This window comes from Gopherus evgoodei, chromosome 4 (assembly GCF_007399415.2).
Source record: "Gopherus evgoodei ecotype Sinaloan lineage chromosome 4, rGopEvg1_v1.p, whole genome shotgun sequence".
Classification (NCBI taxonomy): domain Eukaryota; kingdom Metazoa; phylum Chordata; order Testudines; family Testudinidae; genus Gopherus; species Gopherus evgoodei.
The window spans coordinates 134,913,593-134,939,704 of NC_044325.1; the positions used below are offsets into that span (position 1 = coordinate 134,913,593).

At 47.4% G+C, this 26,112-nt stretch overlaps 1 protein-coding gene across 1 annotated transcript in view; it reads right to left on the minus strand.

The window, feature by feature from the left end:
• Positions 1 to 24,337, minus strand: part of PKP1 (plakophilin 1) — a 54,134-nt gene extending 29,797 nt beyond the window's left edge. The window contains exons 1-3 of the mRNA XM_030561191.1: positions 23,995 to 24,337; positions 15,456 to 15,556; positions 3,489 to 3,895 (exon numbers count right to left, since the gene is read on the minus strand). Of these exons, the coding sequence (XP_030417051.1) occupies positions 3,489 to 3,895; positions 15,456 to 15,556; positions 23,995 to 24,196 (710 nt within the window). The 5' untranslated portion in view covers positions 24,197 to 24,337. The remainder of the gene's footprint in view (positions 1 to 3,488; positions 3,896 to 15,455; positions 15,557 to 23,994) is intronic.
• Between the last annotated feature and the right edge of the window lie 1,775 nt (positions 24,338 to 26,112).

A 26,112-nucleotide genomic window follows, 5' to 3' on the forward strand; every position in this document is an offset into this window, starting at 1 on the left:
TCTATGAGAGACAATACGCTTCCAACACAGCCAGATAGGGAAGGGGGGCAATTCCCCAATCAGAACCAGTGGTACCATCAGTGGAGTCCTCCCATGCAGAAAGTACTGCACAAGAGAGAGGTCATTTTTAGAAGGGGAAAAGTTGTCTCCTAAGGAATTCAGAGAAAACACACAACCAAGAATAGTTCTAGAAATACAATAATGCCCTGACCAGATCCAGTTCTGTACGAGGGATTACTCAATACAGCTAGCTTTACAATTCTAATGCACTTAGCATCCTGGTACCAAAGTGCAAACCATAGCCATACCAAAAAGTTAAATAGACAGTATTTTCCATCTTCTCTTGCTAAGAGCCACTGTGATATGTGCTTGTAGTTCTTTTTTAATTCAACTCTCATCCCTTTCTTCTTTTTACTTCTTACTACTACTTCTCCTCCTCCTCCTCCTTTCTCTGTATCATTTACTTGTCCCCATCAAGGTAGCTTCAGAATTACTGAGGAAAAGCCCAGGTAAAAGGATGGGTTTTAATTTTCCCAGCCCGACCCTATTCCACAGCAAGACCTCTCCAACCTCAGCCAGTTCAACAATGGAGTGATGCAGCCGATGGAATTAAAACCAGATGGGTTAGCAGGATCATTCAGAACAAGACCAGCTCTACATTAGGGGTAATTCTCTGTCCAAGAATGGTTTTACAGCAGGGATAGCACCCATATCAGAACTAGCTCCACAAGGAGGACCACTCACGATTGTAAACAGTTCTCCAAAAGAGAAACACCCCAATCCAGCTCAATTTCTCAGGGGTACAATGCCTGCCTATACACTGCATCAACCTGGATCAGTTCTAAAAAGAATTCATCCAAAACAAGACCAGTAGTGCAGTGTGGTGAACCCCCAAACCAGGACTATCTCTGGAGAGGACCATCAGTCTAGAGAGATTGCTAATAGGGAGGATGCTTCCCAACCAGAACCCAGTTCTGCAAGAGGATAACTGCACAGAACCTGCTCTACATAGGAGGCAATACCTCAACCCCTCTCAGTTCTGTAGCGGGGAACCACTTATTCAACTGCATAACCATGTCCAGTTGTTCACGAGAGACAATCTGACAAGCAAGGCCAGTGTTTCATTGCAGATAACTTATTCTCTGACACAAAACGTTCCTAGTATGAGGATAACGCCCCACACAGTCCCTGTTCTGCAAGGTGAAAACTCCGCCTTAAGAACCACTAGTACATGATGGATAATGCCACAACCAGGGAAAATTCTTCAATAGTAACCATTACTCAGCCAAGCCCAGTTTCTCAAGGACAACTCCTCCTATCAATGATAGGGACAGATGCCCAAGAAAGACCTGTACTTCCAAAAGAACAAAACACCGCCTAGGTCTCCCAGGGGCAGAACTCTCCAACCAGATCTAGTTCTGCAACAAACTGCACTCAGCCCAGAAGCAGTCCTACAATGATGGCATGTCCCCAGTGAGAACAAATTCTACAGAACCTAATAAATGCACAGGTGACAACTCCACAACCAGACCCAGGGTAATAACAACCCCCATCAGAACTAGTTTTCATCTCCCCAGCCTCCAAACAAGAGTACAGTGACCAGTCAGCAAGTGTGAAAAATCGGGATGGGGGTGGGGGATAATAGGTAGCTATATAAGACAAAGTCCCAAATATTGGGACTGTCCCTATAAAATCGTGACATCTGGTTACCTTAAGCAAGAGTGGCTTTTCAAAGGGAACAACTCCCTAATCGATCTACACAGAGGAAGTGTCCTTCATCTCAATTCACTCTAGAGGGCAGCACTCACTAGGCAGAGCCACTTTTACCAGTCAGACCACTCCCCAGACTAAACTAGTTCTATGGTGGGGGACAACCCCCTCTGCCAGGTCAATTCTAAAAGAGACTAAACTCCCCATCCAGAACCAGTTCTACCAGGATGACACCTCCCAAGCCAAGTCTAACGCTTCATGATAGACAACTCCCAAGTCAGAACCAGTTCTGCAGGGTGAGCCACACCCCAAGCTGGGAGGGTTCTGCAAAGGGGACCGCTCCCTAACCAGGGGATGTTTGGCATTGGAGAGCATTTCTGATACAAGGGCAGTTCTCCCTGGAGTAAATCTTCAGAAAACCACAGCCATTCTTCAAGGAATCACATCATTCCATAATTACGAGTAACTCTACATATGAGAAAAGTTCCATGTAGACCAGCAATTTCAGTAGGGAAACAGCTACCTAGCAGAGACCAATTATTTAAAGGTAACTTTCACCTTATGCAGAAAACATCTTCATTGTTGCAACTGTTCACTGGGTGTATTTCTTCACCCTACAGCCTCTCAGCCTACTTCCCGCAACTGGAGTGAATTGCTTCTAGTTATGAAAATGGCAGCCTTCCATCCCAAAGCAATTACAGGGTTTATGAAATGAGCCAATGCACAACACCATGCTATGAGCAATGGGCCATCCAGCCACAAGGAAAGCCGTGGCTAACCTGAGTAACATTTTGCACATGCAAAAGAAGCAAAGGCTGCGCCTGCATAAAGCCAAATCGCCAACAGCCCAGCTCATCGAGTCTCAGACCCTGCTAAACATCTGTGGACAATTTTCAGTGAGGGAGATTTACAAGTGGTGTGTAAAGCTAAGAGTCAAAACTCAGCGGTGATCAAGGGGAATGAACTGGCTCCCAAAATGGAATTTTCACAACCTCTGCGTCACGCTCTCAGGCTGCACTAGGCAAGGCTTTCGGGCAGATCCTGTAGTGATCCCTGTTTTTTATTGTAATTATTAATTCTATGCAGTGAGGCAGCACCGCATAAACCAGGGCCCTATTGTGCTGGTGTTGCACAAACAGAGAAATGGCTAGTGAGACAACGCAGGTTTGAACACCACGGCTTAGAGCATCATCTCCTGATCACAAGCTAGGCTCATCGATCTCTGAATGCAGATGTTTGAGAGAAAGTGACGTTTGGGACACGAAGCACCTCTGTCACCCCTTCTATACCTACCACACTTTTAAGTGTCTGATGGGATTGCATACTGTGTATAGGGGAAGGGAATGAGCAGAGTAGAATAGATCACAGCATCATTTGGGATCAGATTGTGAAGTACTTTCACTCTGTCTTCTTTCTGGACAAACTCACAGTTGGACTAAATCCTGAGGCCCTTTCTGAGCGTCTGCTCGTCCTTACTCGCCTCCTGCAGAAATCAACCAGTGCTGTCTAAGCACAGGCTTGGTTCAGGAGTGCTGTGGGACTCAGTGGCACTCAGCAGGTACCCAGAACCTCTCAGGATCAGACCCTGGGAGCTGGCCATTTGGAAATTGGACTCGCAGTATGAAAACCGGTGCTTTTTTGCAGGGAAATGAATGCGAACCCAAAGTGGCAGGGCGAGCAGCAGAGGCACTCAACCAAGGCCCCTGCATTCCAGGGATTTCACCCTGCAGAGAAGTCCTAGGCTAATCCATTGAGCTCACAGGCACATGCGAACTCACCTGGAGCTGGACATAGAATGCCCATACACCCCATCCTGCCTGCTGCTCGTCACAGGCTGGGCGTACAATGCGTCTGGCTTGTTGCCCGAAGGGCAGGAGAGGTTGCGATCCAGGAGGGGTTTCCTAGTGGTCCCATGGTGGGTGCTGCAGCTGCTGTACATGCTCTGGCGGTTCAGGGTTGCCTTGTGCACTGCCTGGTTTCCCACTTGGTTTCTCCTGAGCGTGCCCCGGGGAGGCTCGCAGCACAGGTCAGGCTCACTCCGGCTGCTCTTGAGGCAGTAGTTGCCGCCGGGGCTGGTGGGGCTGCCGACGGCTTTGCTGTGGTGCCGGCTGCCCCAGCCCTCCATCTGACTGTAAGAGCTGAAGCGCCGGTTGTCGGTCTCTCTTTTAAGGGTCCCGTTGTACATCTGAAGGGGAAGGAAACAGGAAACACAACAATTAAAAGGGGCTTGAAGTGACTCCCAGAAGTTCACCAAATGGGGCCAGATCCTGATGGGACACTGAGCCTTGGCTTTAATGGAAGCTGTGGGCATGCCACCCATTAACTACAGTAGGACCTGTTCATGGTACTTTGATGGTCCCCATTATCTGAGTATCTGAGTACCTCACAATCTTTACCATCTCTCTCCTTCCAGGTAGGGCAGTGCTAATATCCCCATTGTACAGCTAGAAAACTGAGGCTAAAGAGACTAAGGGACTCACCCAGGGAGTCTGGAGCACTGCAGGGAATTGAACCCTGGTCTCCTTGCATCAAATTAGCGCCCTAGCCCCTGAACTACCCCACTTTCTTGTAGTTTTACTCAATACCATGCATTAATATTCATCCCAAAGGCTTCTCAGCCTCTTAACCAACTCTATATACACCTGACCCAGCTCACTTAACACCAACATGCAGCTACCTCTGGACTGGAATGTGGCAGCCTTTGAAGAGAGTGCAACGATACTGCCACCCAACAGAATTTGGCAGGTCATCAGGGCAAATGTCCCATTTCTCACAGAATGGGATCTTATATGAACTCCAGGGGTCCAGAGCTCAGGTGTATATGTCACATGAAAGGTGTGTCACCCCCCTCCCATCACAGTCGCTGACCCTAACACTATTCTATCCTTCCCATTGCTTGCTTTGTCCTTATCAACTCTTCTCATCCATCTTCCACCCTGACAGACACACTAACCCGTATGTGAGAATTCCCCAGTAGAGGCCCAAAATGGGGTCCATGTAGGGAAAATAGGATGGATTTATGCATTAAAGAAGGAGTAAATGCCTAGCTCATGCCAATGATAATGTTTGAAGTTTTGAGAACAATAAGATGAAATTTCTTAAGAAATGCCAGGGCTAAAACAGGAAAACGCCACCGTATTTAGTTCAAAGAAATGGGTCCAATTCTGATCTGTTACACTGGTGCACATCCACAGTGACTTCAGCGGAGTTACTCCAGATTTGCCTCAGTGTAACTGAGCTCAGGAACTGGCCTGAGATTCTGTTGCAACAACACCACTTCTGGATGCTAACTTTGGCATCTGCCTCTATTAGGGCCGCACTTTGCAATAGCTTGAGAACGTTGCCACCTAGGAAAGGGGGATGCTAAGGTGTTTTACTCCATGCAAAAAACAACAAACAAACCAACCTAGGCAGCAGTTAGGGCAGTTTTCCTGACAGACAACTAGCAACACTGGAAATCCTGGCCCGTTCCTCTTACAGTGCAGTGGAACCTGCGTCGTCAGGATACCCATGTGGACACAGCCTTCGGTCCCAGTTACACAGCTCTCCTGATCAGCAGAAGATGCCAGTGGGGTACTAAGGCTGCAGCTAAGGCAGCTGTATTGTGAGGCGGCCCCGCAGCCATGCTGCAAGCCAGAAAAAATGGAGTCTTTGTCCGCTGCCTGCTCAGTGCTATTATAATCTAGCCAGGTTCTTCTGCCATGCCCATCACCATTTGTGTCTGAGCCCCTGGGCAGGGAGAGCTGCAAGACACATTACCCCGATGGCCATGCCCAGTGCCTGTCTTTGACACTGGCTCCTTCTCTTAAATCCCCAACAGCAGTAGTTACAGGGCCAGGCCCTGAGCTCCTTGCTCAGCCCTACAAATGCTCATGGAAGTTGGGAAGCTACATCCTGAGATCGTTCTGTGGGATTAACGCTGCTCTCAGTTCCAGCAGTATAAATTTAGAGTGACTCCGGAGTGACTCAGCATCACTGAGGACAGAATCTAGTTTTCATGTTCACTCAGTCCTAACCCAGGCAAGCTCCCACAAAAGATGAACAGAAGTCTTCAAAATTTGGCCAACCAGCATTGAGTGGCATGAGGGTCAAACCAGTTCCTCACAGGACACCCCCATTAGGCAGGGTTCCTAATTCAACACGCCCCAGTTGAGTGCAGTGAACTGCACTCTACTGAACAAAGGGAGTGCTCCCTTTCTCTGCCTCCTCCTGTTCCTCCCTCCAGCTAAGCCAAGCATTGGCCCGATGTGCCCTGAGAGAAAAGGGGAGGGGAAGAGATGACTTACTGGTCAGCTACAGCGAAGAGGAACTGGGGATGATGAACCATTGTCATGGGCCCCCATCCAAACCCTCCCTATGAATTCTGGGATGGGATAAGCTACAGCACCCGTATAAATTAGGGCTCCTTTGGAAACTCAGGCCTTGAACTCAGTGTCTGTGGTTGAGAGTGGGGCTATAATATTGCCCTCCAGCTCAGAACAGGGCAGCTGCAGATGTTTACCTTATGAACTCTCAGCCTACCTTACATATAGGTGCTAAGCCGATTTGTTGAGAGACTCACTTCTCTGCTTTGGCCTCTGTTCTACCTGCACATAAGGCCTGATCCATAGTCAGTGGGAGTCTTTCCACTGACCTCCAAAGGCTTTGCATCAGGCCCATACCATACACAGCAACACTCAGGTAACAGCTAGGGCTGTGCCACTTGAACGAGGTCTAGAATGGGAACAGCCCAGCAGCTGGCAGCATCTGCAGTAAAACTCATGCGCTGGCTTCGGTAATGAGCTTCTCACTACACAGCAACTGTTTTCCAGGAGTGTGCAAGAGATTTCCCAACTACCCTGCCCCGCCCAGATCGGAGCTGTGCTGACTTGCTGGTGAGGGCTCATTGTCTACCAGAAAAGAGTCTTCCCAAAAAAGGCAATAAGCTGGAATTTGCCATTCCAAGGACGGTGGGGAGGAGAGAGAGTTTATCAGCTAAACAACAACCGCCTGCCAGCCATGCTAAAATGCAGGATGAAATAATTCTCCCCTGACATACACACCAAGACAAACAGCATGCATACGCCCCACATCCACACACCTCCCCTCATCTGCTCTCTCGGCAGGCCCCTGACGTGAACACATAGACAAGAAAAACAGCAGCTTCACATCAATAATATGTTAAGTCCTTAATGGAAACATAATAGATAGTTGAATGGCTGCAACAAAGGCCCCAAGGGCTCAACATCTCTGCCAAATTGCTGACAGCTCCTCAAAATGATCCTAGCAGAGTCAAACCTGACATTGACTCATAAAGGGAAACCATAGCAAGGGTGTGTGTAGGGGGGTGCTCATTCTAACAACCTGCTGCTTCTTTATTCCACCCAGCCTATAGAGATCACGTATCCTTAAGAGCTTGCACAGAGCAAAGGTGATCATGGCTAGGCAGAGAGAGAATGAGCCAAGCCACTCCTGAGATGTCAGAGCCTCACCCCACTCTAACTGCATCATTCCTAGAAGCTAGAATCTTCCCAAGGGAGGGTCCCATCTCTACATATGATGTATCCATGTAAAATGTAATACTGAGATGGCTTTGGTCAAAGGCCAGCTCCCTGGGGCCACTGACTATTGGTGCATGGGTGGCATTAGCCACTGGATCCAGCAAAGTCTTCCCCCACACGGCCACCACTGGCTGATGGAAGTTGTCACAGGGCTGCTACTCAGCGAGGCTCTCTGGTGCAATACTAACCCGATACTCCTTGCTGAAGCTGTTACCAGAGTCCGTCTTATACACCACGGGCTCTCAAACGTTTGTACCGCTGACCCCTTTCATATCACAAGTCTCTGAGTGTGACCCCCCCTTATAAATGAAAAACACTTTTTTATGTATTTAACCCCATTATAAATGCTGGAGGCAAAGCAGGGTTTGGGGGGGAGGTTGACAGCTCACGACCCCCCATGTAATAACCTCGCGACCCCCTGAGGGATTCTGACCCCCAGTTTAAGATCCCCTGTTACACACCCACTTCCCTCCCGCACGTGTATAGCACTTTCTTCATTGCACACAGAGTTCTCCTCTGAGATGCCGGGGGTCCTGTGCTGCGCATTCGAGTAGTACGTCCACAGCAGGTTTGTGTTTGTTCAAAGGCAAAGGACATTTGCATCCTGCCACCCATTCCCCAGCTTGAATTCAAACTTCTGCTGACTAGCAGGCATATTATGAGGATAATACCTCTTGCAGGCAGCTTGCTCAAACCTCCAGAGTAGCTAAGAGAGCCACTTATTATCAGGAACCGTTAGTCTAGACCCCTTAGCCCATCAGTGCTGATCCTGTAAGAGGCCTGTATTGAATCATATGATCAAAACCCTCCACCCTTACCTAGGTCCTACTATTTCTCCTTAGTGGAAGGCAACACCATAAAGAGAAAGAGCTGCTGGTTGGCGGGTTCATTACACCCTGTACTCTAACTCTGACTGAGGAATGAGCAAGTCCACCGTAAAAGCAACAGGGTCCCCTCCAAACCGAGGAATTGCTCTCGCTTCCCTGATAAACTCATAAGCTAACCAGCCCTGCCTTTGAACCACTCCAACAAGCAACAGGGGAAGGTCATCTTGCCTGCACGCCTACGTCAGTCAACTCAAGTTGCAGGGACGGAGGAGATATTTCTCCAGCTTGGATGCAGAGTGACATCCTGCTGGGGCGTTCCTTCCTCGCCTCTCAGGATGAACATGGGGGCCAAATCCCAGCTAAGTAGGCTCCAGCAGGCCTCCTTCAGCTTAGAACTGGTCTTTACAGTTGAATGGAGTTTCCTAACCAAGCAGAATGTCCTCTGCTGTCACACTGATCTGGGGCTTAGGGCTAGGTGGGGAGAATATTAAAAAATCAACAGCAGGTACAAGTGAGAGAGGGAACGCTGCTGAGTACAGGGCCTGATTCTCGACTCCCCTACACCAGATTTATGGAGAGGAGAGGACAAGTGGGCCAAAAGACTGGGTCAAATTCCCTCTCATTTACACTGGACTCTGGATCTGCCCTAGGTAGAGCTGAGCAAAGAACTGCTTTTTCGGTTTGGTGGCTGAACTGAAAAATACAAAAATTGTTTGTTTCACTCGACCGAAAATAGTTTTCTCCTCCCGTTTTTTTTTGGAGGGGGGGGTTACCCTTGGTTTGTTTAAAACAAGGCTAGCTAAATTTCTAAATGAAAGTTCATTTCAAAATGAAAGAGTTGAAACATTTCATTTAGAAAATGTCAAAACAAAACATTTTGACTTGTTCATTTTTTTCCCCCGAGACAAAAAGTATTTGCTCAATTTGATCCAAATACATGAATAGTTTCACTTGAACCAAAGCTGGATTTTTTTCAGCAAATAAACTGTTTGCCTGAAAAATTCTGGCTGGCTCTAGCACTAGGATCACAGAGCAGTCTGGATCTCTATCTAAAATAAACAGTGGTTATATACATATCTGAGCACAGTATCACCAGCTGTTTCCTGGTCATAGCAAAGAGAGGACCAAAATACATTCGTGAATTACAGTAAACGTTGATTGCACAAGGGAGATATACAATGTAATGAATGTAAAGAACATTCATGGAGCCCCCCCTGGAACCAGACCCAATAATATGGGGTGGGAGAAAAGGAGCAGGGAAGGGACACAGAGAGAGAATGTGCTGGTTATAATTACCCTGGTTCTCCTTTATCATGTGCTGTTTCTTGGTTGAGAATTCCACTGGTTTCTACAGTCACCCAAGATGACTGCTCATGTGTACACACACATACTCACATTGAATCAGACAGAGTGTACAGGTCACCAAAGAATGTGTCTGAATCAGTTTTTTCCTCTAAAATGTACCTAAATTGATCATTTAATTAACTTTAAGTGTGGGCTTGGTGCCTCACCTGCAGTGTTCTTGACTTAATATCTATCCATCCGTCCATCCGATCCAGGGTGATCATAACATATAATAAGAGAATCCAGGCACCAAAGGTAGCTCTGAGTAATGGTATTCTGCACTCTGATTCACGTTGGCCAGAAACTGCGGGCTGCCCCATGGGATCTTGTGGGGAAAGGAATGAGCAGCAGGGTAAAATTGATTAAGGATGATTTGTTTACCATCTGGACTAAGGGGAACCAACTCTGGAGCAGGAGGAGAACATGTGATTATGCAGTTTATGCACCCAAGACCCCTTTCTCTAATAGGCAGCAGGTTTAAAACAAATACAAGGAAGTTCTTCTTCACACAGCGCACAGTCAACTTGTGGAACTCCTTGCCTGAGGAGGTTGTGAAGGCTAGGACTATAACAGGGTTTAAAAGAGAACTGGATAAATTCATGGTGGTGAAGTCCATAAATGGCTATTAGCCAGGATGGGTAAGGAATGGTGTCCCTATTCTCTGTTTGTCAGAGGGTGGAGATGGATGGCAGGAGAGAGATCACTTGATCGTTGCCTGTTAGGTCCACTCCCTGGGGGGCACCTGGCATTGGCCACTGTTGCTAGACAGGATACTGGGCTGGATGGACCTTTGGTCTGACCCAGTACGGCTGTTCTTATGTTCTCCACTTAGCAAGAATCATGTTATTTTTCCTCTTTCCATTACGTTAGTGTCACCTAGGTGAAGCCAGATGTTCCAGCACTTCTTATGGGGAACAGGCTTATTTGAGGATTAACAAAGGGGAATAAATCACTACTTTCCACGCACACCTACCATAGATCCCAAGTCCATAATAATGGGATCTGAACTTCTCCAAAGCTTGTGGGTGTTTGTTTGTCCACGGTTTTACTCCAGCCTCACGTCTAGCTTTATTATTTTTTTAAGAGTGCAGAGCAGGGCTGGCAAAGCCCAGAAATTGCCCCTGAAAATGGGAAACGAGGCAGAAAATCACGACTCATTCCACACTGCAAGTTTTGCAAAGCTCCATACGAAAGCACAACCACAATCTCGCTGTGAGACTTTCTGCTTTTCCTACAGCAGCTCTGCACAGCCCTGCCCTTCCCTGAGCAGTACAGACTCACTCGGTGAATTCAGAATTTCCTACAGTCCCTACCAGCAGAGCAGAAGATCTACTGCAATACTGCCTAAACATGTAGCTCTGGAAAGCTGAGGTCCTCCTAGTCTCATTGACTCAATGGAAGTCCCTTGCATCCTGCTAGGGCCCTGAGTTTGAGTCTGAAATTCTCATCACTCCTATAAAACGAACTTAGAAATCCAAGCTTAGTCTCTAGGGGTCATTGATCCATACAAAAATACAATGAGGAAGGAGACTGAGGGGCAAAGGTAGAGGAGCTCTCAGAGTCATAATTTCCCTGACCAGCCCAGGAGTCAATCCCTTTCCTTCACAAGCAGTAAAATCCACCCACATCTAAATTAACAAGCGTGTCCAGAGCACCATTCCTCAGCCCAGGATTGCAAAGCACTTTGGGATCATTAATTAAGTCACATAAAACCCACAGGGGGTAAGTAAATATGTATCATTATCCCTATTTTACAGATGGGGAAACTGAGCCATGGTGAGTCACATAATATTCATTATTATTATGGTTAACAACATATAGTCCTGTTATTGTGCTTTTCATGCACAGACCACAAAGCACTTTACTAAAAGGGGAAGAGTCATTATCATGATCCTCACTGAGCAGATGGGGAAACTGGGGCACAGAGAGGCAAGGTGACTTGTTCAGGGTTGCACAGCAGGTCAGTGCCAGCACCAGGAATTGAACCCAGATCTCCTGATTTGCTTTTCTACTACAAAACAGCACCCACCCACACACTCCAGTGGCTGGGTGTTTCTGAATTCTGCACCTCAGAATGTACTCTCTATTACCCAGCTCTGATTTATTTTTTTTTTTTACTCACTACCAGTTTGTTTATTTCTAGAGCAGCAGACAGCAAAAAGGAAATGATGCCGTATAAACATGTCGAGACTGAGTCTCTCCCAGGCCCCAGGGGAAAGCTGTGGCAATGAAATATGACTGGGTCCCACCCTGGGTGACGGGTGGAGAACACCCTTGATCTTGCTTGTGAAATGCAGTGGTTGCTGCCTGTTAACACAGCACAGTAAGGAGAATATTTGCAAAAGCAGCAAAAATATATTGCTTCTCCAGAGACGCTCATCCCCTCCCATGCGCTTCTGGAAGCTGTTTCTCTGTCACAGGCAGAGAGGCTACTTTCATCTAGTTCTGTGATGGTTCAACTTGCATTGGCCAGGGAAGCAATTGTTAAATTCATGGCTATTCTGAAGGATGCAAAACCTTGGATCTGGACTCACGGATCCAGGTGCTCGGGCTTGTGGCTGTATGAAACAAACAAAATTCCTTTTTCTTTAAGAAATATGCCCCAAGCATCCTTTTTTCTCCACAGATGTTTCAGTAGCAACAAATAACAACCTTGATCCTGAAATCCTAACTCAGGCAAAACTCCTGATGAAGTCAGGGGGAAATTTTTGCCTGCAGAGAGAGTGCAGGATTGGGGATAATAAAACCATATTCCATGGTCTGCTAAGGCCCATTCTGCACTGCAGCTGGTGGAGAACTCAGTCTGAGCAGGGGGACTCTGCTGGAAGAGAGCTGGTAGCTGGAGCTCTGCCACCTCCTGCACCAACTGCTCCCACAAATGTAATGAGTTTGAGGGTCTCAGTACAGTTCCTACTGGAGAAGTGTCACAAAAAGGCACTTACTCATTAGTGTAATAACAGGCACTAATTTACCTCCTGTTAGCATCATCATCAGACAGACCAAAGAGTTAATGGGTCACGGACAAAACCCTGGCTGGGATTGTTTAGTTGGGGATTGGTCCTGCTTTGAGCAGGTGGTGGGACTAGATGACCTCCTGAGGTCTTTTCCAGCCCTAATATTATATGATTCTATAGACACCGACTTACGGCCTCTTTCATAGGATGGCCAGCTATCTGTCTCATTTGCAGAGACAGAGCACTCTGCTGTCTTGTATGTATCCATTCATGGATAAGCAGAGCACTCCAGCCTCTAGGACTGCCAATCCAGCACCTTGCATTCCCCAAAACATTAATGTAAAAGAAAAAACTAGGGAGGAGGACAACATTGGCAGAGAAAGGCAATCGTGGGTGTATAAGGGTCTTTTGCTCTGCTAGTTATAATATGGGGCTTCTGCTCCAAGCATTCCTTCCCCTTTCAGAATGTGGGTCAGACGCTGGTACATTGCCTATTCAGTACAACAGCTGCAGCATGGATGAGTCTCTTGCTGTCAATAGGTCTGTGGTCACCAAGCTGGGGAAGTGGTGGCAACCTCTAGGTTCAGGACTGACATGCAAGATGCCTGCAGGTGCGTACAGTATCTGCAAAGGCCTCTCGCAGGCTCCCGGTGCGTGACTCAGACCTCACTGTGTGGTGTGGCTCCATGCAGCCATCAGTGAAATGAGATCACACAATTCACCACGCCTATGGTGCGATGATGGAACATACAGAAGGGCCCACATTCATCTAAACATGGATCCTGTCTCTGTTAGAACAATCCGATATACAGCTGTTGTACCATGGGTCATCAGCAGGGATAGAACCCAGGACTTTCATCATCAAAAGCCTCTACCAAGGGAACACCAAAGGAGAGCGCCTATAGGGCCAAGTTCTGATGCCCTCACACGGGTTGAATACTACCATATTCCATGAGCGGTCCAAACAATTTCAGTGGGGCCAAGTGCAGAGCAAGGTACTACACAGCAGGAGTGAGGATATCAAAATCTGGTCTTTATTAATAAATAACATGCAGGCTTTTATCTATGTGTGCCAGCCATTAGCAGGGGACATGATCACACACACTTATCGAGAGTGCATCACGTAGTGAAATGAGATACAAGGGAAAACTCAGGAGCGACAATGCAGGTTCTCCAGGTAAAGAAAACTGCAGAGGAAAGAGAATAAATCAGTAACATGCAAACCATGGGCCTAGATAACCTCTCTTATCACCAAAGAGACACTGGTTAGAATTCAAGGTCACCTACCAACAAGAACAATATTTAGAGTGCAAATTCTTCTGGGCAGGGACCATATCTTATGGTAGAGGATAGAGAAAGATTTCCTTTAGTACTTTTCATACTCTGGGGAGAGACAATCAAGGCTTGCAAGGATTATAATGGATCACTGTCCCAACTGTCAGGACTCAGTGCAAAACCATAAGTGATGCCATGTTCTTATCACTGCCCTGCTAGCTCAAAAACTTTTTAAGACTTCACAGAAATGACAATTCCAATCAAGACATGAAAGGTGTTAAGGAAATTGCCCCTCAAAAACAAAATTAGATCTTATTATTGCCATCTTTTCCATTTCTTAAAGTAGAGGAAATGCAAATGGGAGACACACCTGCATAACAGAGTCTAGACATTTTGAATTTCAAGCAAACTTCCAGATAGAGCTCAAAGTTAGCTGAAAACAGGTGATGGTGGTGGTGGTGTTTGCATTCCTTTAATACCTCTAGGGGGCAAACAGAACGGAAAAAGAAGTTCCCCTGTCTGCATGTAGTGTGCAATCTCACGGGCCCAAGCAGATTTAGGCCTGGGATTACATTTTCAAATCACCAATGTAACCAAAGACTCAGTACCATTTTCAAAAGTGACCAAGGAACTTAGGACCCTCACTGAAAGGCTATTGGACTTGGCCACTTTGAGAAACCGTACCCCTGGTCTGCAACTGGAGAAGAGACCTTCAGGGAATGGCCAGGTCAATAGTGAAATAGTGCTCAGCTGCAATGCTAGGGGGCACTGCACTATTGCTGGTGCCATCTTTGGGAGATGTAACACGGAGGCCCTGATCATTCCCAGTCATCTCATCCGCCTTTTTCCAAGAGGACTCTATGACCCTGAACCCTAAGTCCTAACTCTAACCAGCTCTGAGTTTGGGGATAGGTTTACGTTCGGATCCGACCCGTGAGTTCATTGTTAGTCGCCACTCAGGTCAGATACACAGTCATGGTGACCACAGCTATTGTCGTTCAGCTGGTGCTGGCTAGGGGATATGGAGGATCATTCAACAAAGCAAATCAGAGAGGATATGAACTGGCATCTAAATTGTAACCAGCCTTTGGCTTTTACCAGCCAACAAAGACACAGCATTTACAGCAAACGTGCGAGAACTAGAGAAGGAGCAAGAACAAAGCTAAATGAGGGAAGATCTAAATCCCCAAACTGCCAGCCGCACCCCCAGGGTGTTTTTAAGCAATGGCCAAATCACAGAAAAGTATCACCGGGCTTTGTAGGGTGCTGAAAATACCACACAGGTGATTCTGGATTCAGTGCCGTCAGCTTTGCTAAATAGAGGGCTCTGAAATGCAGTGTTTCTTCTTCAGTCAGAGCAATTAGGCGGGGCAACAGCTTAAGTGAGACCTTCTTACCTATCCCCCACACACCTGTCGCTGAATCTTTCCCTTATTTGCAGAGATGAGCCCGAAGCAAAATACTAGAGCCAGTGTCAGAAACAAGTTTTCTTGAACCTACCCCTGTAATGGCTCCACACCATCCACCCAGCAGCAGAGGGGAGTTCTGATCCAGATTGTGGACTGTTGAGACCCAGGCTTGTTGCACTACCCAAACAAATTTGTTACCTCCGTTCTTAGGGAACAAGGTAACTTCCTCCCTCGCCTGCCTAGAACATCTGGAGGCTGTTGATGTCCATCTTACTCTTGTCTCTACGGTACCATTGGCTCTCCACATTGACCAGCAGTCCATTCCTATGGACTCTCATGCTGAGAGTTGCTCTCTGAACACCCCAACAGCAAGGCACAGAGAAAAGAACACCTTACCGGATACCCCCAGTTGCTGTTTCCTGTCTGGGCTTTGGTATAATAGCTGCCCCGGGCAGTCCCATAGTTGACGCCATCAGCCAAACCATCATACACGGAACCTGCAAGCAGAAGAACAACATTAGGAATGGAAAGCTAAGCTCCTATGTGGTTTGCATGTGGGACATGGAGTTCTTTGTTCTTTGATGGGTCAAAGTCTTCCCCACTGGCCACCAGAGAAGGACAATGGACATATCATAAATCGGGGGCAGAGAAGTCCTCTCTCAATGGACATGGCTGCATAAGGCTAGAAGCCCCTTCTGAATAGTCATTCAGAAAGGAATAAAGGGCAGGAGAGGGGTGATCCAACCTTCCAGTCACCTCTCAGGACCAGATTCTTCCACCCTTTCTTGTGCTGGGTAGTGCTTTGCTCTGAGAGCAGTCCCATGAATTTCAGCTAGTCATTGTGAATTAAGGAGACCCACTCTGGCGCTTAGCTAATGGTGGTGGAAATGGAGTTTAGAGGTTCGGTTCTGTCCTTATCAAATCTCTTAGATCAAGAGGAAACGCTGCAGGTTTTATAATCAGCCACCGCATAACCCAGCCTAGAAGCATGAACTTCTCAACAGCCTATAACTGACCAGCCCTGCTGTGTAAAACCTCTTTCCATCTACCTCCCACTGGCAAACTCTAGTAAGGGAATCCTTGCTTCATTTCTCCAATTTCCCTTTCCTTCCAAAAGCCTTTTATATGAGGTCACATTGATCATAAAGAACAAAGATTAGAAGAAGTATTAACTATCCTCCAAGCTGGAACTCCATTGCACCATGTGACAGCACAATACAGTGTGAGTTAATAAGACCTACATTTTTGAAAGTGCCCCTAATTATGGGTGCCCAAAATGAGACATCCAAGGCCTGATTTACGGAAATGTAAAGACCCACTGGCTCCAAATGATGGAATTCCATGGGAGTTCTAGGTGCTCAACACCTCTGAAAATCAAGCCCAAAACATCTCAATATGAGCACCCAAATTAGTGGGCACTTTTGAAAATGTAGCCCCTTCATCTCTTAGTAGAGATGGTCCTAAAGTGGAATTTCCCTTCAACCGGAAATTCTGGAAAAGAATTTGTTCCATTTCAGAACGAAAAAGCAGAATTTCAAAATTTCACGCGGAAGAGAAATCTGAAAACACTTCATTTTGAAAATTACAAAAGAAATTTGAGCCTGGAAGCCCAAGCTCTCTGGTCCCTGGCCCAGTCGTGGATGCCAGAGCTTCTAGGCTCTCTGCCAGTCTGGCTCATGGGGAACCAGAAGCCAAGAAACCCTGGGAGCCTTGGCTGAAGTGCTCCCAGCTCTGGGTCAGGGAGCCTGGAAGCCTTGGTGTCCACAGCCCCAGGCCAGTCTGCATGGCTGGCTGTCCCAGAGTTGCAGACTCTGGAAGACCTTGGCTCAGCATCCCTGAGCTGGTAGGAAACCTGGCGGATTTCTGATGGAAAACTGCCTACAGTTCATCTAAAGTTCACTGAACTCCATACGTTTCCATGAAACATTTTGTGTTACAGAAACAAGCATTTGTTGATAAAGCCTTGTTTCATCAGAAAATGCATCATCAGCTCTCTTTCTCCCTCTTACATCTCTGACTGTTTGGTGTGCCAACTCGGAGACACCCTGCAGTCATTCACATGGAGCTGTTCCTCCTCAAAGTGCCTTACAGCCACTAATGCCAAGATCCTCAAAGGCATTTAGGCTCCTAACTCATTAATAACACCCACACTGGGTAATGAAAGACCACGGCGCAGATGAGTGCTCCAGCCCAACCCGCCTCTGAAGGCTGGCACATTCTAGTCACCACTCCCAGCCACAGCAATAGCATGGATGATGACCATGTGATCATCCTAGACTGGAGCAATGTACCAGAGGGGGAGAAACGCTGATCCAGAAAAGGTAGGAGAAATTACCCATAATGGGCATCAGCAGGGAAATCTTCCCCCGACTCTTCTGTCCCAATGTCTAGACTGAAGATTCCACTGTCCATTAAACTCAAGAGGTTCAGAGAGTAATTTCTCTAGAACCAATTCTTAATTTGGTCCCGGGCTTGCCAGAGCTGAGCCCCAGCACCTCTAGGCTTGGTAGTTCATAGCCCCGGCACCTCTGAGCTTGGCAATTCATAGCCCCAGCACCTCTGAGCTTGGCAATTCATAGCCCCAGCACCTCTGAGCTTGGCAGTTCATACCCCTGACACCTTTGGGCTTGTTGCATCAGTTATGAAAATGAAAACAACTGCTTGAGCCCTGGCACCTCTTTCATTACAAAGCACTGTCCAGAACCCTATTAACTTCTCTATAACCCAACTCATTTAATCCTTATTCACTTCCAAAGGACTTTCCTATAAGGGCTGTATTGGCAAAGAGAATGGCAAGATGTGTGGATGGATGGATGGCACACTGGCATTGCTCCATTTGAGTACTTCCCCACTCTATGCATTCCCCTGGCACAATTCCCCGGGTTGATTTCAATAGGGCAGGCTGGTGCACAGCTGCATGGGTGGGGAACGAGTAGGGTGGGACACGAAACTATGAGTTTAACCCATGCGATTCTCCCCGGCGATATGTGTTTTCTAACAAAGCTGGCACTAGGGACAGATCCCTTGGCCCCAGTTGCCTGGGAATAAATTTCTTAGCTAACACTCTCCTGATCTCTGCTCATGTCCAGTAACACCCAGAGTGGAGCTTCTATGCCTTTCCCCCTTGCATACTTCCCATGCAGTTCAACAGCTTCCCTTTTTGTAAAAGGACCACTCACTGCAGCAAAAATCAGCCGACTTACAGAGCTGCAGGCTGGGAACTTGCTGCTTTATTCAACTTCATCACGAGGGTCAGGAGAAAACTCCATTAACTAAAAGTAAGGGAGGGGTGGAGCCCGGCTCCATCCCATAATGATCTGTGTAACCCAGCTAACCATATCACAACTACTTCACTACACACTCCTGAGTACAGGAAGGGTTTAGTGCTCAGGGCAGGTCATGGGCTTATCTGACCCTGTTTTGGGGACAATTTCCCCCTCCCCTCCTTTTTCATAAGGACCTTCTCAATTTGCCCTGAGCTGCAGCAAGACCGTTTCTTTTCCTAGCTGAGCATCACCCTGAGTCATTCATGATTGATGCTCATCAACAGACAGTGCTAAGTGCTTATTGAATCGGGTCACCAACCAGCAGAGTTGCAAGGTCACTGCCTGCCAGGCTGACAGATATTGTCTCATTGTTTCTTTGTACTCCCCGTCTGTCTGTAATACTTAGTATGTAAGCTGTTTGGGGCATGGACGGTCTTTTTGTTTGGGGTTTATACAATGCCTACACAGTGGGATCCTGTCTAAACTCCTAGGTACTCTGATAATACAATACAAATAATAAATAAGCCCCTTTGATGCACATCTTTGCCTTCATTGTGTAGCTTCATTACTATGGGCTGAAGTATCAAGGAATTTTGCATCATGAACAGTTCACCCCCTACTCCCTCTCCGGCCCATAAGATTTAATGATTGGCTTTATTACTGAGAATTTCTGTGGCATGTACAGCACCAAAGTTGCTATGCTCTTTAAAGCCTGGAGTGTGAAATCTGTCATGGAATTGTGGCCCTCAGCTGCTAGAACTGGACAGTAAATTCAGCCTCCATGCAAGAGAGCATCATTTCCAGGGGGGATCAATGTAAAACATCAGCCTCATATTGTTCGTGTCTTACTTAAGCAGTTGATGTATCGTGGGCAGGGGCTTTGATACTGGCAATCAGCGGATAGGAGAGAAGGACATTGTGGGTCTCCCATAATCTGCCTTTCCAAGTGTAGGTGCCTGTTGTGCATCCCAGATCTCAAGGCTCTGGAAGTGAAAGCCAAAGTCTCCTGGAAAATGGCATGGCGAGGGGTGGAAAAGGGAGAGTATCAAGGAAAATCCCCAAAGAAGGAGCATTTCTGGAAGTCTTCATTGCTACTCGGAAATCCACCGGTCCTGCTCACTGGGGAAGAGCCTACACTTGCCAACAGAAGTATTATGACCTAATGGTTCAGTGTGTGCTGTATACCATTTATTTTAGTCCGGCAGTTAATTAGATCTTTACAATGCATTTGGACTGAGCCGGAGTCCATGTAAGCCAGAGGGTTCCTTGTGGCAGGGAGAGACACAGCATGAAGGACCACACCCTCCACAGGTGTAAATCGGCATAGCTGCACCAGGGTACTGGAACCATTTGTATAGTGGGGGCGCTGAGAGCCACTGAACCAACAGTAAACCTGCATAGGATGAAAACCACTTCAAGCCAAGGGGTGCGGCAGCCCCTTACTTCCAGCACCTGTGAGCTGCTATGTTGATTTACACCAACTGAGAGCTGGGCCACAGCATTCTAGTTTGCAGCTGCACACACTACAGGTGATGCTGAACAGATAACATGGTGCTGGTAGGAGCAGGCTCAGGGCTGTATGGACCTCTATCGTTCCTTAGTATGTCTTTCAGGTCTGCCCCTGCAAACTCTGGGTCCTGCTGACAGGCTCTTCAGTGGGGCTGCCCATGTGACTCAGGGCTAATTGCAGTGAGTGAGTTGCAGGAATGACCTTAGTCAATGGAAGTTAATCAGATTTCTTGCAGGCAACCTTACATTAAGCAGGGCTAAAAGGACTGCTGGGGGGATAGGGGAGGAGATAGGCTATGTCAATGGAGCAGTTTTTCCATTTTCTTTGCAGATTCAGAAGGGTTCCCCCCCCCCAACCTTATCCATGCAGTAAAAATAATCTATTTAAAAAATTCAAAATGACACCACAGCAATAAACCACAGCCACGCACTGAACAACTATCAACCTAGGAACCCATACCATAGCGAGGGAATGAGTGTATATTAATCTCTTTAATTAACAGAGAGCAGCACAACACAAACCAACGGCTGGAAGTTGAAGCCAGACAAATTCAAATTAGAAATAAGGAGGGTGACTAACCATTGGAACAAACTAGCAGTGAGTAGTGGTGCATTCTCCAGCTCTTGAAGTCTTCAGCTCAAGATTGGATACCTCTCTAGAAGACATGTTTTAGTCAAACACAAGTTACTGTGCTCAATGAAGGGCTAATGGGGTGAAATTTTATGGCCCATGTTATGGCTTTAAAAAAATAAATATCAGCGTATCTTGATTCTAACAGCTCTGGAGTATGCTAAGTCCTCTATCCAGCCACAACAGAGACCGGCCACAGGCAGCAACAGAGTACGCCTCCTACACTCACTACCACAGCAATGGGAGCTGTAGGGACCCGTCCCAGGATGAGAGAGTTCATTGTCCATGGCCCACTCATTCACTGGCCTTTCTGCACAAGGTGGTCACAGAGTCACTGTTGACGAAGACACCTGCTCACTCAGAATCAGCCTGATCTGAGGTGGAATTTTCAAAAAGCACCTCATTTTAGGATCCCAAGCCCTGCTGACTTTCTACAAGCTCCTGGGTCAGGTAGGATCTTTTGAAAAATCCCACACTAATCCAATTCCTTTCAAGTTACTTTGCTTTGAGATTTCACCCCCACCCCACTCTCTGGGGAACTTTGGGATATCTGCTCTGGGTTCTGGGACCTTGTGCAATTTATGTCTCATGTGACGAACACAGCACAGGTGCCACAAAACGAAATGCTATTTAGTCACTGAACACACACAGAAGAATAAAAAAGCAGAATATGTCCCACAGTCGATGTTTCCTAAATATCTTGGCCAAGAATGTCCAAGGTGATTGCCAACAATAAGCCAAATTTTCAACAGCAGCTGGATGTGAAGTATGGATTTAGGAGTCTATGGATTTAGGAGCCAAAGGACCTGGTTTTCTAAAACACTGAGTGCTTTGCAGTTCTCATTGAGATCCATGGGAGGGTTGGGTGCTCAGCACTTTGGAAAATCAGGGTGTTTATTGGATCAAATCCTCAAGGGTGATTCTGTTTCACCATGTAAATATCTGCCCAATTTCTCCACACATTTTTTAAATGGCATCTGCTCCTGCCTGTCAGCTGTACACTGAATCTCCAGCAGAACTGTAGCAAGGTGTGGGGCAGAACTGGCACTGACGCCTGCAAAGATTTCTGCCTACAGTTGAGGTATTAGTGGTGAACAGCAACCACAGCATCACTAACTGGCAAAGTTGTCTCAGTCCCTGCCTCTTCATCCGGCACTTACTGTCAGCTGGTTCGTTTCTTATTCCACCAGGTCCTGAGACCACAAAGCCTTAATCAACAAAAGTGAGAGGAGCTAGGAACAGATTTACACATGACCACATCTTCCAGTTACCTCTGATTAGCGCCTTCAGCTGGCACAGACAAGCTTGCTTCTGCCCTCTTCAATACCAACGCCTTGGCTCCCACAATCACAGCAGCCACAGATTCATACTATGCCAGGATGGCAGTGTATGGAGTATTGCATACACACGCTCCTCCCCAGAGCTGCTACATCCCCAGTGCCGTGGGTTCGGAATGCAAAGGAAAGAGTTTGATGGGGCTTAGGAAGCCAGCTGGAACTGTATAAACATCTTGACCCCTACCCTAAACTCCACAATGCAGCCCTGCTTCTCCTCAGAAGCCAGTCCTACATTCAAAGTCAAGTGCCACTGTAACCAAGAACCTTCGGAAGAGGCACGAGGATATTTGACCTCTCTCATTATTTGAGTCCACCTAGACCTGGGATCGGCAACTATGGCACGTGTGCCTAAGGCGGCACGCAAGCAGATTTTCAGTGGCACTCTCAGTGCCCAGGTCCTGGCCACTGGTCCGGGGAGCTCTGCATTTTAATTTATGGTAATTTTAAATGAAGCTTCTTAAATATTTTTAAAACCTTGTTTAACTTTATATACAACAGTTTAGTTATATATTATAGACTTATAGAAAGAGACCTTCTAAAAACATTACAATTTATTACTCACACATAAAACCTTAAACTAGAATGAATAAATGAAGACTCAACACACCACTTCTGAAAGGCTGCCGACCTTGACCTAGAAATATCAGCCTTGAGATTCTCACAACCTTGCAAAGCCAGTCCAGATCTTCAAGGGTTGAGCAGAGACCTTTGCACGTCTCATTCAGCATCGGTATCACTCATCCTTCCTGCTAACATCTCACTATCCTTCCATCAGAGCTGGACATCTTCTCCCTAGGAGGACATGTCCCAGCTTTGCTGCCCTTTCAGCAGGAGTGAAATCCAGATCGCAAGGCCACTGGAAATCACAAGTACAACCGAGACCGGAATAACTTGGTGCAGTGGATGGTGAGAGCGGCTCAGCTGATCACTGAGGTAAGTGACTCAGTCACAGAACCCTTCCCGACACATGGACCAGGGACAGGAGCAAGGTTGGCTCTGCAGGGACAGGGACAGGGGCAGGGGCAAGGTTGGCTCTGAGGTTTTTTTGTTTTTTTCCCCTCTGCTGGAGAATTTCTACAGTTCCCCAAAGGAAGAACAGCGAAGCAAACTCTAAAAAGAAAGAACAGTCCAAGGCTCTTCAGTTCTTTGCCCATCTCTGCCACAGACTTGCTCTGTAACCACGGCTGAGTCGCTTTGCTTCTTGTACCTCACTAACTCTGTCTGTAAATTGTGAGCAATGCTGCTCACCTGCTTTTCAGTCAGGTTCAGAAAAGCACTTTGAGCTCAGGCGCAAAGTTGCAGTAGTGAGCAGGGGGAGAGATGATCTTCACCTTCCAAATGTGATGGGGATTCCTAGTCCTCCTTCATCTCCTCTTAGGTGCTAAGCAATCAACAGAGCAGCAATTGCTAGAGCAAGCCAGCCATAGACCCAGAATGTAGCCTGTGATTTACAAGGTGCTGGCTCTCCACCACTCTAAACTCCTTAGCACGCCTGAGCTGCCCTGTATAAAAACAGCACGTTTGGCTAGCTACACTGAACCTAGCAGAGACGTTACAGGAAACGTGTTGGGCTGCTCACGGTCAGCGTTCCTAAGCTTAGACTAGAGGAGGAGGAAGCCACCCACAGGGCACAAAGCTGTGAGCCCAGATACAGAGCAGGTCATAAGACATTTGGCAAATAATCCAATTGGCAGGGAAATACTCAGAGGAAAACAGATCACTGTCTGGGAAGCGAAACACTATTTAGAGTCAGGGAACAAAGAGTTAATAATGCTTTGCACCTTCCATCTGATGCTGTCAAGGCACATTGTGAAGATACACTAACTATACCTCACAGCAAGCCACGAGAAGGGGATGATGGCCACTTTACATATGGGGAAATGGCAGCACAGAGCAGGTAAAGTCACCGGCTCAGAATCACACAGCAACAGAGACAGGGATTGACCCCAGAGGTCCTGACGCCGAGTCCTGTGCTAGCCCTTCCAGATTTCCTGCCATTTCTTCTGGACAGAGAAATCCCAGCAGGCAACTCCAGAGAAACAGGCCAGCTTGTCAGTTATAGACAAAACCCAGAACCAAAATAGCCTAGATTACAAAGACCCCAAACACAAACCCACTGTGGGTTCTGAGGCAGCCCAGGGAGGGGGAATGTGAATCCCTTGCTACTTGGCACGTGGCAGCTGGGGTTTTACCTCGGTTGGAGCGCCCAAGGCTTGACGACTGAGAGGACTTTTGCTTCTGCCGTTTCACCGTCATCATCACCTGCTCCTGGACCCTCTGTTTTCCCGTGCCTCTAGTTTTCAGCTTGTGATCCGAGGGCAAGGCCAATGTAGAGCTGGCCTGGTCTTGGAAACACTCATAAGCCAGGGCTGTTTTCAGAGGAGAGTGAAGCATGGCTGCAGATAGAGCGAGTGGACTGGAACTTCACCTGACTGCACTTGAGAAAACACAATGTTAACAATTCTTGAGCTGGGGTTAAACCTCAAGAATCCCTCCTTGCCATACGTCCCTCTGCTGCTGGCTTCTCCGTGCTCCTTCCCCTGGCTCTCTGGCTGGGGTGTGAGCAGGCACGCCCTCTGTCAGACGGGATATACAGCCCCCTGCCTGCACACACCCACTCTGAGAGCACAGTGCGCTCAGCTCAGGTGCTGCAGGGCAGGCAGGTTTACTGCTGACCTCGATGCGATTGCGCTTTTTAAGCTCATTACATAAATGCACCAGACAGTAGAGAAGTGAGAGCAGGCCGATGGAGCGGGAGAGGAATAGGCTCGGGAAACTTCATCCTTGGAGTGTCAGCTTCCAGTTCCCCTTTGCAGATTCATTGCCAGCTGTGTATCTAGGTAGAAAACTACCCAGCATGACTGTTCTCCTCCCCAGCAATGGATCACTGGGCCCTTCCCCATGCAGCCTGCTCCCTCCCTGCTTTGCTTTGAGGTTTTTTTCTTTTCCCTATTGTGAACTGAATCAGAATCCAGCACCAGCACCAACAGCCTAGGGGACAGGCGGTCTCTCTGTGGGCATTTCTATGCTGCATTGTAAATCCAGGTCTGCTAGAGCATCCGTGCTGCATTGTAAACCTGGCTTTCAACTGCTGGACTCAGGTCTCTCAGCCGGGCGAACGCATCCATACTGCGCTATGCTGAACTTCTGACTCGGGTCTGCGGCTTGCAGCAGAGTCTCAGCAGGACTCAGGCTCTGACCCACCCACACAGCAGGGCCCACAGGCACAAGTCCAGAGGGGTTCTGGCCCAAGTCAGACTGATTTCTGCATGGACTGTAGCGGGGTTTGGGCTCAAACTGGAGTTTGAGCTGCCTGGGTTGACAGCGCAGCACAATTTCAGGCAGAATGCCTTTCACTATCTATGTACAGCTCCTAGCACAATAAGGCTCTGTGCTCGGCTAGGGCCTCTAGACTTTAGTACTGCTACTGGAGAACCACGGGGAGCCCTCCCCAAAGACAGACCCCTCCAGAGTCAGAACTGGTCATACTTCTGCTCTTCATTCCATGCACTTGACAGGAAAATTCAGAGGACCATCGCCCGGATCCTCAGAGGTCTGTAGGTGCCTAATTCCCATTGAAAGTAATGGGAGTTAGCCCTTTGAGGACCTGGGCTCTACTTCCACTCCCACATGAGGATGGCCTACAGCTTCTCACTAAGAAAATTAAATTCAGGTACCGGATACATGTATGATACATGCATAAGAAGCAGAGCTGGTCAGAAAATTTAGGGGTAGGGGAAGTTGATATTAAAAAATTGAAAATTTCAACCCAAAAGTACCAAAACCCATTCCCTCCCCCCCAAATTTTTCAGCTTTGAGTTTGTCAGTTTTCCAACCACAAATATAAACATTCTTGGGGAACCAGACTCTTCCTGAAACCATGTTTGTTTGGTGAAAAGCCTAATTTTCCAGCCCTAACAAATGGGTGCACCTGTAGGAAAACAAGTGTGAAACAGACAAACTCAGAAGCAGGCCGAGGCACTAATTAGGATAGGTGTAGGCACAGGTACCGCTGAGTACAGGTGCAAGGCTCAGACACGCTTCAAGAGGAACAAGCTCCTCTGCATTTCTGTACAGAGATCCTTATAATGCAGAGACCTTACATGCTACATACTGAGGCTTCTCCTTATTGGACCTCAGTGGCAGAGAGGGTCAGTGATCTGGCTTTGCATGGCTGGAGGGCGAACCTGAAGTGCTGGCTAGGGTCACACATAAGGTTGATGGGCTTTGTACAAAGACGTGAGGAAAACAAGGAGGGGACCTGGTCACCATTTCGTTCTGCCCCTGTTTCCACGCCTCCCTGAAACATT